This window comes from Cantharellus anzutake (assembly GCF_015039405.1).
Source record: "Cantharellus anzutake strain C23 chromosome Unknown EI90scaffold_25, whole genome shotgun sequence".
Classification (NCBI taxonomy): Eukaryota; Fungi; Basidiomycota; class Agaricomycetes; order Cantharellales; family Hydnaceae; genus Cantharellus; species Cantharellus anzutake.
In genome coordinates this window covers 832,225-845,232 of record NW_024066975.1, presented here as the reverse complement: position 1 = coordinate 845,232, position 13,008 = coordinate 832,225, and the positions used below count along the sequence as shown (strand labels likewise).

Here is a 13,008-nt window from a genome sequence, read left to right as displayed (position 1 = left end):
GTGGACGCGCATTGCGCACACGCAATTTCAAGTTGGGTTTATATTAAAAGTCACAGTCACCTTTACATGATGCATGAGTAGTCATCTTTTGTATTGAACCCTTAAAGTCACATGTGCCGGAAATAGAGTTAAACCCGATCACCTACTCCGAAAACCAGCGCGCGACACTTCGCTCCAACGACTGGCACAAAAGTTGGGTGGCGGTGTTTTCCGGCAGCATCCGGGACTGAATTGTTGAGTCCACACAACTTGTGCGCAACAGATTAGGTTGTAGTCCGGTGCATTTTTAGTGTCAACTCACATAAGATTTGTACCTGACCCACCCCAAAGGGTATGAAGGGCTGCGGAGTCAATAACCTGAGCATGCAGAGAATCTAAGCCTTATATATTACTTTGAGAGCAATACTGTGTTGGTGCGAGTTAGTGCAGGTGGTATAGCGTTCACTGAGGCTATGCACTTTTTTTGCTTGCTCGGGTTCGACTCCCACCTGGTAACTTCCTTTTTTCATTCATTCCTCACTTCTTGGTGATGTATACGGAAATTTGTCGCATGTATGAAAGGGGTGATGCATGAAAAAAAGAAGGTTACCAAGTGGGAGTCGAACCCGAGCAAGCAAAAAAAGTGCATAGCCTCAGCGAACGCTATACCACCTGCACTAACTCGCACCAACACAGTATTGCTCTCAAAGTAATATATAAGGCTTAGATTCTCTGCATGCTCAGGTTATTGACTCCGCAGCCCTTCATACCCTTTGGGGTGGGTCAGGTACAAATCTTATGTGAGTTGACACTAAAAATGCACCGGACTACAACCTAATCTGTTGCGCACAAGTTGTGTGGACTCAACAATTCAGTCCCGGATGCTGCCGGAAAACACCGCCACCCAACTTTTGTGCCAGTCGTTGGAGCGAAGTGTCGCGCGCTGGTTTTCGGAGTAGGTGATCGGGTTTAACTCTATTTCCGGCACATGTGACTTTAAGGGTTCAATACAAAAGATGACTACTCATGCATCATGTAAAGGTGACTGTGACTTTTAATATAAACCCAACTTGAAATTGCGTGTGCGCAGTGCGCGTCCACGGAGCGACGACGACTGGGTACGAGTCTGGCTCAAGCTACGGTCTGTATCCAGACTACTTAGTGTGTTTCCGTCGAATCAAATGGTAGCATTGATCACGAGGTTCTATCCACGGACAACAGAAACAGTGACACTTCCCACCCGAGGTTTCCCCAGTGCAATCGAGATTTTATCTGATGCCCACCTTGTTATCTCCAGGATGTCCATGTCTGAGGCATCCTCCTGGACATGTACTTCCACAGACGCCACTAGCTCTTCAGCATCACTGGAAGAGAGAGACGAGGATCGAGGGAGAGTCAATTGCCAGAGATGGGTGTCTAAAACTTCGAGGATACGTGGGTCCCGTCGGATCTGCAAGCAAACAAGTGTAAGCGACTGGATTTGCGATGTAAGGAGAAACGCTCTTACTTCTCTTATGGCTCGCTGGAAAGACTCAAGCGAACCACCGGAGAGTGTCCGCTCTGGTGCAGTTTGGAGTAGGATTTTGCCCAGGGAAACGGCGCTTGGGTAAGCGATGGAGAATGTCCATACAGTCTCAATAGAGGACACGAGCATATCGATGGTCATTTGCTGAGACCTGTAAGCGGCAGATATGACAAAGGTGACACCCTGAGGCCGTAGTATAGATGTAAGTGTTACTCACTTATCAGCAAAGTATGAAGCATAGAGAAGGAGAAGAACGAATGTGGTAGGAGCAAGTGTGAATGGATTTGAAAGAATGCGGGAGACGAGCGGTGAGGAGTTTAGGGAGCTCAGCACAACTCTTGCCAAACGACGAAGAAAGGGTATTGAAGCGAAGACAGTGGAGGGGTGAGGTAACGAGGAACCGACAGCTACGGGGAGAAAGGTGAGCTTAAAATAACATCCTATGGCATCAGCGTTACCGTCAACTAGTCGGGAATGATTGCGGTATGCAAAATTCGATAACAATAAAGATGCGAGAGATAACCAAAGTAAAAAGGCAGGGAATGATATCCTGGGCATGATCAATGTTAGTGAAAGACAGAACACAGCTACAAGGCCTCACCCTATTGAATGATTGTGATGGGGATGAGCAGCTTCGCCTTCTGAGGAGAGGAGGAAGTGCTCGACAGCTTCCTTCAGCACGTACACAGCTGAAAAAATGAGGTATATAGATTGAGCGAATGATACGGTAGTTTCAAGCCGTCTAGTACTGTGGTTCTATGAACTTGGGGAAAGTCGTGGCGATAAGGTACAATACGCACCTGAACGGTCTCTGGAGATCAACTTCCTGGGCGCTGAGAGACCAAAGGGAGGGGAATGCACTTGATAATGCAACTCCGAGCGAATCGAATACAATCCAATAGCCAAGCCCCGTGCAAGCGAGGCTCCCCCGAGATTGACCTGCTATCCAAAGGGAGGAACCTAACACCGTCTCAGCAGCAAAGAAGATAAGGGCGGTGGTTTGCTCTGGGTTATCAAGATACCTCGATAGAATGTGCACGGACGGCGACCGCTTATGAGACATCGGGAGGGGTCGTAAAGAACTACGTCTTTCCGATGTTCCAGGCGAGAAGTGAGGTGTAGAATCTTGGGAAGGGAATGGGGATTCAGGTGATGGTTCTTCCTGCGTCTGCCCGGGCTCCATGAAACTAAAGAAATTATGAGATACCGAATGTTTGTGATGATGGCCACGTCTCTTAGTTGGCGCACCAGTCCCATTGACTCCATTTTCAGATCTTGGTTGCCCTGCGAACTTGAAGGTACCGAGACGTGCGGAAAGCGGGGGAGCATCTGTCGCATGATACTCAAGCATCTGACCGACATCTTCGTCCTCTGGGATTGAGGTCGCCTTCTCCACACCTGGTCTGGGAAAGAACACAGACAGATTTCGCGAATGTATGCGAGAATGGCGTGTCGGGGAGGCATTGAGCAATGGTGCGACAGGGGCAGACCTTAACCTTGGAGAGCGAGGTGGTGGCGCAAGAGACACAGATAGAGTTTTCTGGTGTGTGTGCGGCACGAAAGCAGGAGTCTTGGGCGTTGGTGGGATATGCTGAACAGGGGGTGTAAGAAATTGGGCTGCTGAGCATGAAGAGACACCCGTTGGAGAGTCACCAAACGTGAAGTTTGTTTCATCGAACGAAGGGCTACCCGGTGCCTCAAAATTGGCACGGAATGCACTAGCGCTAGGTGGCGGTCCGAACACAGAATCGGGATTGGTGGTTGGGGAGGGAGACGTAGGAGCAGAAACCACGGTGGACGGAACCGAGACTGATAAGTGAGGGTTCGCTTTGGAGCCTGTTTTGGGACCCTGCCCGTTTCTCCGCTCGTTTGGATATCCGTCCATCGCCTTCAGCAGAATTTTAAACTCAGAGTGGTGACGAAAATGGCCCAGGCAAGGAACAAGCTAGATAAGATATGCCTCGTAATAAGTATGTATGGCATCGCAGCAGGCTAAACACACTAACTCCTTCCTTTCAACCGATACTGCCCAAGATGTCTTAAATGGATTGCAAGCTGTCAGAATGATGTGGTTGTGTTTATGGTTGTTTTGATTGCCTCGGTCCAACCTTGACCCCACTAACTTCTCCTTCGTTTGTATATACATAGGGAAATCGCGCTTTCTTTACCTAAGGAGAGCTGAGAAAGCGCGCTGGTATCCGCTGGGGTGTTGTAAGAACGTTTCGTGCCGGTATTATTATGGCCGCTCCATCCCCATTCAACCGCCAACGTCGTGGCGCGTCTCCCGCTCTCTTGGACTTACGCGAACGCAAACCAGTGCCCCCCGCCGGTCCCCTGGGCCTCCCCAATCCTTCTTTCTTAAATGAGTTGACGGGCTCTTTCGGTGGTCGCTCCATAACTGACTCTCCAACAAGCGAGGATGGGGAGGACACGAACCAGCCGCATGTTGACGTATGGGGTGATCCTCGCCGCAACCGTTCATATAGTGCAGCGGCCGGTTTTGCTGACCTCACCTCTCGTATGACAACTGCCGTCTCAAATATTGCGTCTCAGCCTCGCTCTCCCTCACTCAAATCAGATGGTCTAAGCCAGCATCTTAGCGATGCTGAAATAGAAGCTGAGGCAATTCGCGAACGGGAACATTCTCGACGTGAAGCTGAACGCATTCTGCTACAAGAAGCAGAGGAACGACGTCGCGCCGAAGACCGTCGTGAGGCGTTTTACAACTCGCCTAATCCTAGAAGCCCTGATCGACGCCGAGACACAATTGACGTGCCGTCTGCATCCCCTAAGGGTCATGAATCGCCGTCTACTCCCCCTTCCAAAGGTAGTAGATGGTGGAATATCGCAAAGCAAAAACTCAGTCCCAGTAGAGATGAAGATGTTCAATTAACGCCAGCGCAGGAGATCATCCGCGAAACCCAGCAGAAACAACAACAGCAACGTAAAGACGAGGGAGAGGAGGGAAAGAGGCGAATGAAGGCAAATCGTGACGGGTGGCCTGCCTCGCCTAAAGCTAAGACTGCAGATCCTGCCCTCACGGCAATACAGACCATCTCCCCCAAGAATAAATTATCGACACCTAATGGTTCCCCACGTCCAATCCAATCTAACTCGCCTCAGCGCCTTCACTCTCCGATGACACCCCCGCAAGTACCACAGGCAGTATCTACCACCAATCTCAGTTTTTCACCATCAGGTCCCAGACCCTCTGCGATTTCGCGACCTTCAGAGTCCGATAATGTGAATTCCATGTACAACCAGTTCAATCCCCAGACCGGAGCTCTGGATATACCCGCAACACTACTCACGGTTACCGCTCGATTCGAAAAACTCGAGCGCTGGACTGTAAATCACGTCCGAGCGCTCGAGGAGCGAATGAAGGATGTTGAAAGGTAAGGTGGCTTCTGACGTGGCGTTTTGTATCTTATCATTCTTGGCAGGTATCTTGTGGACCGGGAGGGTCGTGAAGATGCCGTCAAGAAAGATGTCAACAATCTAAAAACAGCAATGCTGCAAATTAGGAGCGAACTGCAACAGATTCAAGCGGCTTCGTCTCCTGTATACGTCCCACTACATCTTCCGCCATCTCCTTCACCAGGTCCGACCGCCGCTGGGAATTATCTCGTTCCTGTTGCTGCGTCTGTGCCTGTGCCAGCACCAACATCGGTAACCACACTTCCAACCCCAAAGCCTGTCGGTGCGAGACAGCCGATTTCCACGGGGAAGGTGGTCACATTACAGGCACCCTCGCCTGTACCTGCGAGTCCGATGTCGATGACGTCTATCTCCGCTTCCAGTACGGGCATTGCTAGTTCTAGTACTAGCAGGTCATACCACTCTGCTACAGCATCTCCTAGTCAAGATGCTGTGCGTCCGTCAACGCCACGAAGAAATTCACAATCGTCCGTTGACGAAATGGAATCATCAGTCAATGGATCACCAAGTGGCTCGGAAACCACTGGGGCCACGGGCACAGTGAGGTCCATCAACTTCAGAAACCGACTTCCGTACCCGTCCGGCGACTATTATGATTTACCAAAGCCCGATTCTCATCAATTGTCAGCGTCATCTACAAGATCGCTCTCGTCTCCGGTAATGGATCGTTCTCAAACTGCATCACCCGTTCTTCCACCGCCGCGCTCTGTCTCTCCGTTGGTGCTTCCACCGGTCGATTTTGGGAAGCCACAGTCAATCCCTGTCCGTGATGATAGTGAATCTCCTCTAGGATTAACCAAAGGCGAGGGGAAAACTCGAGTCTACTCTAAAACTCCGAGTCCAACACCGCGCAAGAGATACACAGTAGCTCTCTCGGGGCGACATGATGACGATGACCGGAAAGCATTGAACGCGGATGAAGAGCATCAAAACATTATCGGCGCAAGAAAGGTACACACCGCATTGGTTACCGACTCACCGCCCCCACTGGCGAACCAGTTATCGCTAACATCATTTTCCACTTCTTCGCATGACTCGTCGGTCACCGATAGCGGAAGCTCTGCTCCGACTTCGGAGCCATCTCCTGAGTTTCACAAGTGCCGCGAGCTAGATACCGCTATTGGTAGTACCCCTGTCCATCTAAGTCGGCTGTCACTTTCGCCTCCACCATCTCTTGGTTCACCGCCCGGGTTGAGTTCCCCAATTCGTATGACTGGTAGGACGCGCACGCAGTCCACCATGGAGAGTACAAGTCCTGTTCCTTCGCCGGTCCCAGCCAGTCCAAGTCCTGGGGCAGCGAGGAAGCGCGCCCAAAGTGCAGTACAGGATGGTCTTCCACCTCTAAGCAGCCGTCTGGCCCGGCTAGGTCTTGGCGAAAGTTCCGTTGTTTCCTCAGGGGGACAACGCCCTTCTCCAAACCCATCCGACTGTTCAGGCGAGCGATGCTCCGATGTAGATGTATTCTCCAAGGGCTCGTTCGTTGACCCGCTTGTTATCAGAAGAAAAGAGAAGGAGAGACGTAGTATGGAGGTCAAAATGAAACAAAACTCAGTGTCGTCAGCTGCCTCAGCTAGAAAGATTCCGGTGGCCAAATTGGCAGCTTTTTTTGATACAGATACACACTAGCCACGTTCGTTCGCTGCTATTTAACGTGTTTTTTTTTGGGGGGGGGGTATCTCTTCAACGACTTGGTTGGTTTATGCTTGGATGACTCATGCTTCTGTTTCTCATGCTGTGTATTTACTCAGGCCACGCCATTCTTGTTTGACTCTCTATGACCGCAATTCCTTATAGGATGAATTCAAAAGCTAGGCGTGACAAATAAGTCTCCTGACGAAAGTCCGAGTACTGGAATCCGTACTGTTCCGTTGCCTGAGTTACACCCATGGGAAGTGTCTCATCCACGCCGGGGCCAAGGCTGGTTCATCTATACACCAACGCATCTCAACTGAATTCCCTGCACAGACGGTGGCGAGCTAGAGAGGCAGATAAACATGTACCAGGCTGGAAAGCCGGAAGAAAATCGTTCATGTATTGCTACTTGGCACTGACGAGGGTCTGAGCTCGCTGCTTGACCGCCGGGCAGCTAAGCCGCTTCTACTCCGACACAGCCTGCATTTCTCAGGCAAATTAGGACATTTTACCCAGGAAGTTTAAACGACGATGAGCGAATCGCATTCAAGGAGATCATCTTCTCTAACACGATTCAGTCTGCCAAAGCTATTCTGCAAGCAATACCAAATCTATCATTATCACTTCACCCAGATAATAAAGATAAAGGCCATCGTGAATACATTATGGGGCTCCCTATGAGTGTTACCTCCTCGACATTACCAAAGGAGATATATGAGGCAATTACGGGGCTCAGGAAGGATCCTAAATTTCAAGAAGCCATGGTGCGCTGCAATGAGCCCGAGTAAGATACTCGTACTCGTTGGAAATAGTCTAATTAATTTTCCCGGTCAGTTACTTCCACGGATCTCTGCTTGTGACCACCTGCCGACAGGTCAAGATATTTTACGCTTCGGGGTGAATCCGACCCATTATTTCGTCGACGTCTTGACGTAGCGGGTTATTTCTTTGTTGCATTATGACCGGGTCCGTAGGGAGGACTCCAAGTCAGTTCTCCGTTGACGCCATGCTTGTTGTTCGCCTGAAACCTGACCCCCACCCAGAGTCGAATGGCCGAATTGGTGGCTCTATTTGACTCAATATGTAACTCCAGATAGCTCGCAAATTCCTCGACGGTTACCCTGCTGCTGTCTTTCTGCACCCTATATAGATTCTTGCTCGCCTCACAGATTTTATAAATAAAATCGATTCAAAACCCCCTGGTTTATACGTGAAGGACTACCGCGGATGCGAAGGGTGTGAGGATGCCTGTGCTTATTTTCGGACGCTTTTTGTATGTATCAGTCAATCGATATCGATCCCCGAGCAAACGGGTGTTCACACATTTTACAAGTGACACCGACACGAAACAGGTTAATGTACACCCCGATCAGTTGCAAGTTGCAAGCTGACGGTTGATCAGCTCCATTCCTTATTCGCAGTTCTCCTAGCTGTGGTACAACAATGTGATAACGGAAGCACACTTGGCTGTTCTGGAGTTGTAGCAAATATCCTGTTGGATTGCGATATTTTGGTACGGTAAGTGAGGGGCAATTCCCGAACTACATGATCTACCGCTCCACTTCATCGCCCACCTCTCGGGCGTCGATCGAATAATTCCAACACTACAATTACGAAGCCCAATCATTGTGAGATGTGCAGCATGGTAGTTCTGGTAACGGTATCATCAAGGTCACCGACAGAGACTATGAGTGCACTATTTCCCGATTCCAGCTTGATCCGCCCTGCCCAAATTTGTCCGTGGTAGCTGCTGCAGCGGTTAAAATTTCCTTGCATGGAGCCGAGCATCCTCCGGCATTGTTATGGAATCGCCATCCGACACCTACCTATGTCCCCGTGATAAGCGTTGTTGAGACTGGCAGAGATCATGTCATTTTGAGGACTGAGGATGCTGCGAGCACGAGGAGCCGCAGTCCGAACGTATTGTCTACTCTGAGGGGAACAAGCAGGCCTTTCGTCGTTGTCATCCCGTTTATTTGACCCCCCTTTAAGGTCGGACGCCTTTCGCCTTGTCGACGATGTTCGATTCTTCTTCATCGGGATCCTCTGCCTTTTCATGGCCCAATGTGAACGAGCGGATGCAGGGGGACAAGAACGAAGGCAGCAAACTGGCTTCGCTGTCGGAGCTATCATCGGTTAAGAAACGTGCGTCAGCAAATGACCGAGTCGTCTATCATGATTCTGTGTAAGTGTTCGTTTGTGAAGAGGGACTACTTGGCTGTGGAGTACTTGCAAAGAACCTGGCCGAGTCAGCCCTTGACAAAGGTGGAATGTAGCGGAGCATGCCGATCTTAAAGGGGTCGCTCGCAACGTATAGAATAAAGAACGTAGGAAGTCAAAGTTGATGTGGGGAACGAGATGAAGATGCATCGGACCGGTTGCCTCGGTTCAGAACCCCGACGTGAACGACAGCTAACGATGGGCATGCGTTGATTTTTGACCAACCGGTCGGAAAGGTTTCGGAGCAGAGAACGCACAGCCTCCAGGTTCGATTTCAATGAATGATTTGGAGCTTCAGTGACCTCATGAGTGCTGAATAACCAAGGGAAGCGGTGCAGTGACAGCCGTTCCATGCCCCCCCCCCCCCATCATCCATGACGGAATGGTAGCGGAAGTGAACCGCTGAGTAAAAGGAAATAGTCAGAAAGGGTTTTTGACTGGATTGTATCACCTACACCAGGTTCCCAGTAGTTGGGGTAGAATAGATTCGTTAAACTCATCCACTGAGGAATTCAGGGGGGCCAGAAAAACTGAGATGGATTTAGATGGGACCGGTTTGGTGCACGACGGAGCTGAGATCGGAAGGCTTCAGGGTGCTTGGGTGTACGATCGGACCAGGGCTGAAGACTGAATTCGGCCAGTGATGCTCCGAACGACACCAGCCATCGGCAGTCTAGAACCGAACGGGGTAGGAAGGAAGCGGCCTCTAGCCGATCGCAAAGATGAGATACGCACGAGGGAAGCGAGCGTCCATCAACTGAAGGGAATAGACCAATAGACAAATGAATTAGGCCAACTCCACCACGCTGCAGCTTAGGTAACACGTACAAGCTGACCTCGTTGGTCCGTCCAAAGCAATGAGGCAACCAAACGCTGCAAAGCTCAAATCTGGTCATGACCGAATCAAATCTACTCATGCGCTGGGTGCTGAGAGCATGACGACGCCAGGGAGTTGTTGTAACAAGGAGATCCCCTACAGGGCAATTCACTACGCAGCGGCGACGCATCGCGATCGACCAGAGGCAGAGTCCATGCGCATTTATACATGAAATGTACCTAACGGGTGTGTATAGACCAGCACCAAAAGTAGCACAGCGATGGCCCGGACCGAACGTCAAAGCCTCTGAATTCCCAACGAGCCAGTAAATACACGGAGGAGGTGAAAGGGGCAGGTGGTAGGTAACGCTTTTGAAGGCGCATGGTAGCGATGCATGAGTGAAGGAAATCAAGTCGCCAAAGAAACTAAGGCAAGTAGCCAACGATTACCCGCCGTGGGAAGGAGGGACACCTGTCCAGGCCGCTCACCAGCTACTCACCCGTGCCAGACTAGGGCTGAGGCAAATAAGCCGAAGGCCTGAGCACGGGCCCAGGAGGAAGGCAAGGAAGGGAGGCCAACCCCCTTCCTCCCTGCCTAGCACAGAAAGCGTCCCCTAAGCCCTGACGCCACCAGCGAGGGTCGTTCAGCCATGCAGCTTTCTGGACCTAGGGAGCGCTAGAAGGCAGCTGGAAAAGGGATGAACCAAGGATGAAAGGTAGGGAGAGGGAGCAGGAGGCGAAGAAAAAACCATCGACCCAAATACTAATCAACAGATTGATCGGTAACGCAGCCACTGCTACTAGCTCGCCGAAGCGAAACTTCATACATACTTGATTGCACGATCAATAAAACTGTTTGGCAACAACTACATGATATGTATCTTTCTTATTAAATGCCTCCATGAAGCCCAGCGCTTTTACGCTAGGTAGTCACCGACATCAAATGTAGTTCACGTATACCAGACCTAAAATTCTAATAACTAGTAGCCCGAACGACGTCTCTAGCTTCGGAACGAGGATCCTCTAATTCGTTGGATACAATTCTATTGGTAAGACGTGAGAGAAAATCCTTCGTTTACCTCTGCATGCCGGCACGGTTCATGACGTGTGTTCCGGAAATCGAAGACTCATTGAGCAGAACTCTCTTTGACTTGTTATCCCTTGTTCGATAGCGTCACCGCTGAGCGATGGTTGCGTATAAAAAGGACAGTTTTTGGACCTACTACCTTCCCACTCTATTCCAATAGAGGCTGGTAGCCTGCCTACCTTCCCTCATATATCTCCTCTACTACGAGACTGAGGTGAAAGCCGCTGCCCTCACAGAACGTTCATATTCGTAAGTTGTGTTACGTATAGAATCATACATACATAGGCGCAGTCAATTAATCTGATCCTCAACGCTCAATTGCAGGTAACGCCCAGGGCGCAATGGCGAAAATAATTGACTAATTAGGTAGATATAGGTTTTTGGGTATATTAACTTGTGGTACTGGGACGGGCTGCAAGCGCAACGTGATATTATGCATACGGGGGAAACTATTGCGAAGAATGCCATTTATGCGGTAGATAGTAGGAACTGATGGCGGTTGCCGAGTTTACCAAGAGTGACAAAATGGTTATATTTACTATATGTGTCAAAGAAAGGTGATGTGCTGTGGTTGTGTCCACTGTGCTTGAGTGTGCGATCATGTTCCTTGAGATGCGACTGGGGATAAAATCGATGTGATGGGCCTAATGTCATCCTACAGAATGCCCGTGAACCTCGCCGCCGTTTCGAGATGCAAATCAACCGGGACACCCGACTCGAACAGCCAATTGAGGGTGTCATGCCCACTCGGGCGCGACGCTGAGTAACAGCTCTGACGGGTGCCACGGATGCCGGAAAGGCTGCGCATACCGAGGGGGAGGGGAGTGGAGGGGCTCGGGACCCGAATGGATGACCCTTTCTCCTGAATACACCGCAGCATGAGTCGAGCAGTCATCAGAAAGAGAGGAGACATGCTTACGTCCAACATTCCATGGGATGATCTTGATGTGGCTGCGGGAGCCGGGTCAGTCGAATTTGGCGCCTTCAGGAGTACTTGTGGGTGGTACGGGGCCCTCACGGTAGTGGTAGTCTTGAAATTTAGGCGTGTCGAGATGTCGTGATTGTGCCGATCGCCAATAATGGTTTCGATCACTATGTCTCTGTTGATTGGGTCAGCCTTGCGACTATGTATGGTATCTTGCCTCCTACTTACCCAGGTGACGCATCAATATATCCTACAATGTATCCTCCATGCCACTCCAAAATCCACGGTAAGAAGCTGTGCTTCGTTGCACTGACATTCTAGAAGAATAGTGGGGGAAGGCTCCGGTTCAGCCAGAGGCATCCAGACGCTCCCGCTTCGTTGAGGGTCCCACCATAGCCGAATCATCATCCATCTTCCGCTTCTGAAAGGCTGCGCATACCCGTGGAAAAACTTGCAAGAGAACCTTCTGGATTATTCTTCGTCACCGAGTTCGCGGGGAGCCCTGTCACAACGGCGCATGGGCATAAACATGAAAGAAAGAGGAATGGTGCCTTACCTTGCTGCTCAGACGCCCAAGCCTCACCCGCCACCACCAAGCTCGAGAGAGGGCGGGAACGGCTAGCAGTGGGTTTGGGACAGGGCGAGGCGAGGCGAATGGGCAACCTTTTCTCCTGATTACACACCGCAGCATGAGTCTTCGCAGTCATGGGAGAGAGAGGAGACGCGCTTACGTTCAGTGGTCCCGGCGAAAAACATAAGACTGGCAGCTTCCTTCAATGGATTTCATGGTGGCGCGGAGGACGTTGATACGTCGCCTGGGTACAAATAATTTAAAGTAGGAGGCAAGAGACTGTACAATCTACCAACCTGACCCAATCATCAGAGACATAGTGATCGAAGGTGTTATTGACGATCGGCGCAACCACCACGTTTCAACACGCCCAAATCTAAAGGCCATCATCGTCGTGAGGGTCCCCTATCACGCCCAAGTTCTTCTTAAGGCGTCATTTTCGAGTGACTTGGCGGACCAAGAACCCGCAGCCCCATCAGGATCGTCCCATGTATTGTTCACTGAAAGATGGTGGGGGAAGGCTCTGGTTCAGCCAGAGCGATTCAGGGGATTTTATGCAGTTCCGAACAGCATACGTCATCATCTTGGATTTCATTTTACTCGGTGTTAAATGCCTAAAAACAAGTATTTACGTACACAAATCCGTCAGCCAACCCCGACATGTTCCGGTAGTGCTGGCTCAATGATCCATCTGTCAAGCCCTTGAAAGACACTAACTTGTCCTTCCTTTAATTCCACAATCAATAGAATATCAGTGCCAATGATACTTGACCATGGCCGTCACATTCCAGACGAAAGGGGACCAAACAGTAACC

The 13,008-nt window shown here is 50.3% G+C and overlaps 5 protein-coding genes across 5 annotated transcripts; 2 read left to right on the top strand and 3 right to left on the bottom strand.

Moving 5' to 3' along the window:
• Nucleotides 1–1,099: 1,099 nt before the first annotated feature.
• Nucleotides 1,100–3,273, bottom strand: EI90DRAFT_3059723 (uncharacterized protein). Its single transcript, XM_039060453.1, has 6 exons — nucleotides 2,305–3,273; nucleotides 2,106–2,252; nucleotides 1,963–2,054; nucleotides 1,722–1,911; nucleotides 1,487–1,655; nucleotides 1,100–1,429 (listed from the first exon to the last, which is right to left on the bottom strand). Exons 1-6 carry the CDS (start codon nucleotides 2,853–2,855, stop codon nucleotides 1,184–1,186), a joined length of 1,395 nt encoding a protein of 464 aa, XP_038915810.1. The 5' UTR covers nucleotides 2,856–3,273; the 3' UTR covers nucleotides 1,100–1,183.
• A 327-nt stretch (nucleotides 3,274–3,600) lies between these two features.
• On the top strand, nucleotides 3,601–6,582 carry EI90DRAFT_3059722 (uncharacterized protein). The gene is made up of 2 exons (XM_039060452.1): nucleotides 3,601–4,899; nucleotides 4,948–6,582. Exons 1-2 carry the CDS (start codon nucleotides 3,743–3,745, stop codon nucleotides 6,566–6,568), a joined length of 2,778 nt encoding a protein of 925 aa, XP_038915809.1. The 5' UTR covers nucleotides 3,601–3,742; the 3' UTR covers nucleotides 6,569–6,582.
• Nucleotides 6,583–6,906: 324 nt separating this feature from the next.
• EI90DRAFT_3059721 (uncharacterized protein) lies at nucleotides 6,907–7,672 on the top strand (the record flags this gene model as incomplete). Its single annotated transcript, XM_039060451.1, has 2 exons — nucleotides 6,907–7,358; nucleotides 7,409–7,672. Coding segments are annotated over 2 exons (282 nt in total), but the record flags the coding sequence as incomplete, so codon positions are not given.
• A 1,572-nt stretch (nucleotides 7,673–9,244) lies between these two features.
• On the bottom strand, nucleotides 9,245–10,028 carry EI90DRAFT_1110023 (uncharacterized protein). The gene has a single exon (XM_039051517.1). The coding sequence runs from the start codon at nucleotides 9,799–9,801 to the stop codon at nucleotides 9,307–9,309; it is 495 nt and encodes a 164-aa protein (XP_038915807.1). The 5' UTR covers nucleotides 9,802–10,028; the 3' UTR covers nucleotides 9,245–9,306.
• A 1,324-nt stretch (nucleotides 10,029–11,352) lies between these two features.
• On the bottom strand, nucleotides 11,353–12,329 carry EI90DRAFT_3124122 (uncharacterized protein; the record flags this gene model as incomplete). Its single annotated transcript, XM_039063684.1, has 5 exons — nucleotides 11,353–11,559; nucleotides 11,617–11,797; nucleotides 11,851–11,872; nucleotides 12,062–12,124; nucleotides 12,179–12,329. 5 exons carry the CDS (start codon nucleotides 12,327–12,329, stop codon nucleotides 11,353–11,355), a joined length of 624 nt encoding a protein of 207 aa, XP_038915806.1.
• Nucleotides 12,330–13,008: the final 679 nt, after the last annotated feature.

Bases quoted from the DNA above. Each gene is read 5' to 3' on its own strand.
- EI90DRAFT_3059723 (XM_039060453.1), bottom strand. From the start codon at position 2,855: ATGCTTGAGTATCATGCGACAGATGCTCCCCCGCTTTCCGCACGTCTC. The intron at 1,912-1,962 runs GTAACGCTGATG...TTCTCCCCGTAG, and splicing joins TCATTCCCGACTAGTTGACG to CTGTCGGTTCCTCGTTACCT. The intron at 1,430-1,486 runs GTAAGAGCGTTT...GTTTGCTTGCAG, and splicing joins TCCAGCGAGCCATAAGAGAA to ATCCGACGGGACCCACGTAT.
- EI90DRAFT_3059722 (XM_039060452.1), top strand. From the start codon at position 3,743: ATGGCCGCTCCATCCCCATTCAACCGCCAACGTCGTGGCGCGTCTCCC. The intron at 4,900-4,947 runs GTAAGGTGGCTT...CATTCTTGGCAG, and splicing joins CGAATGAAGGATGTTGAAAG to GTATCTTGTGGACCGGGAGG.
- EI90DRAFT_1110023 (XM_039051517.1), bottom strand. From the start codon at position 9,801: ATGCGTCGCCGCTGCGTAGTGAATTGCCCTGTAGGGGATCTCCTTGTT.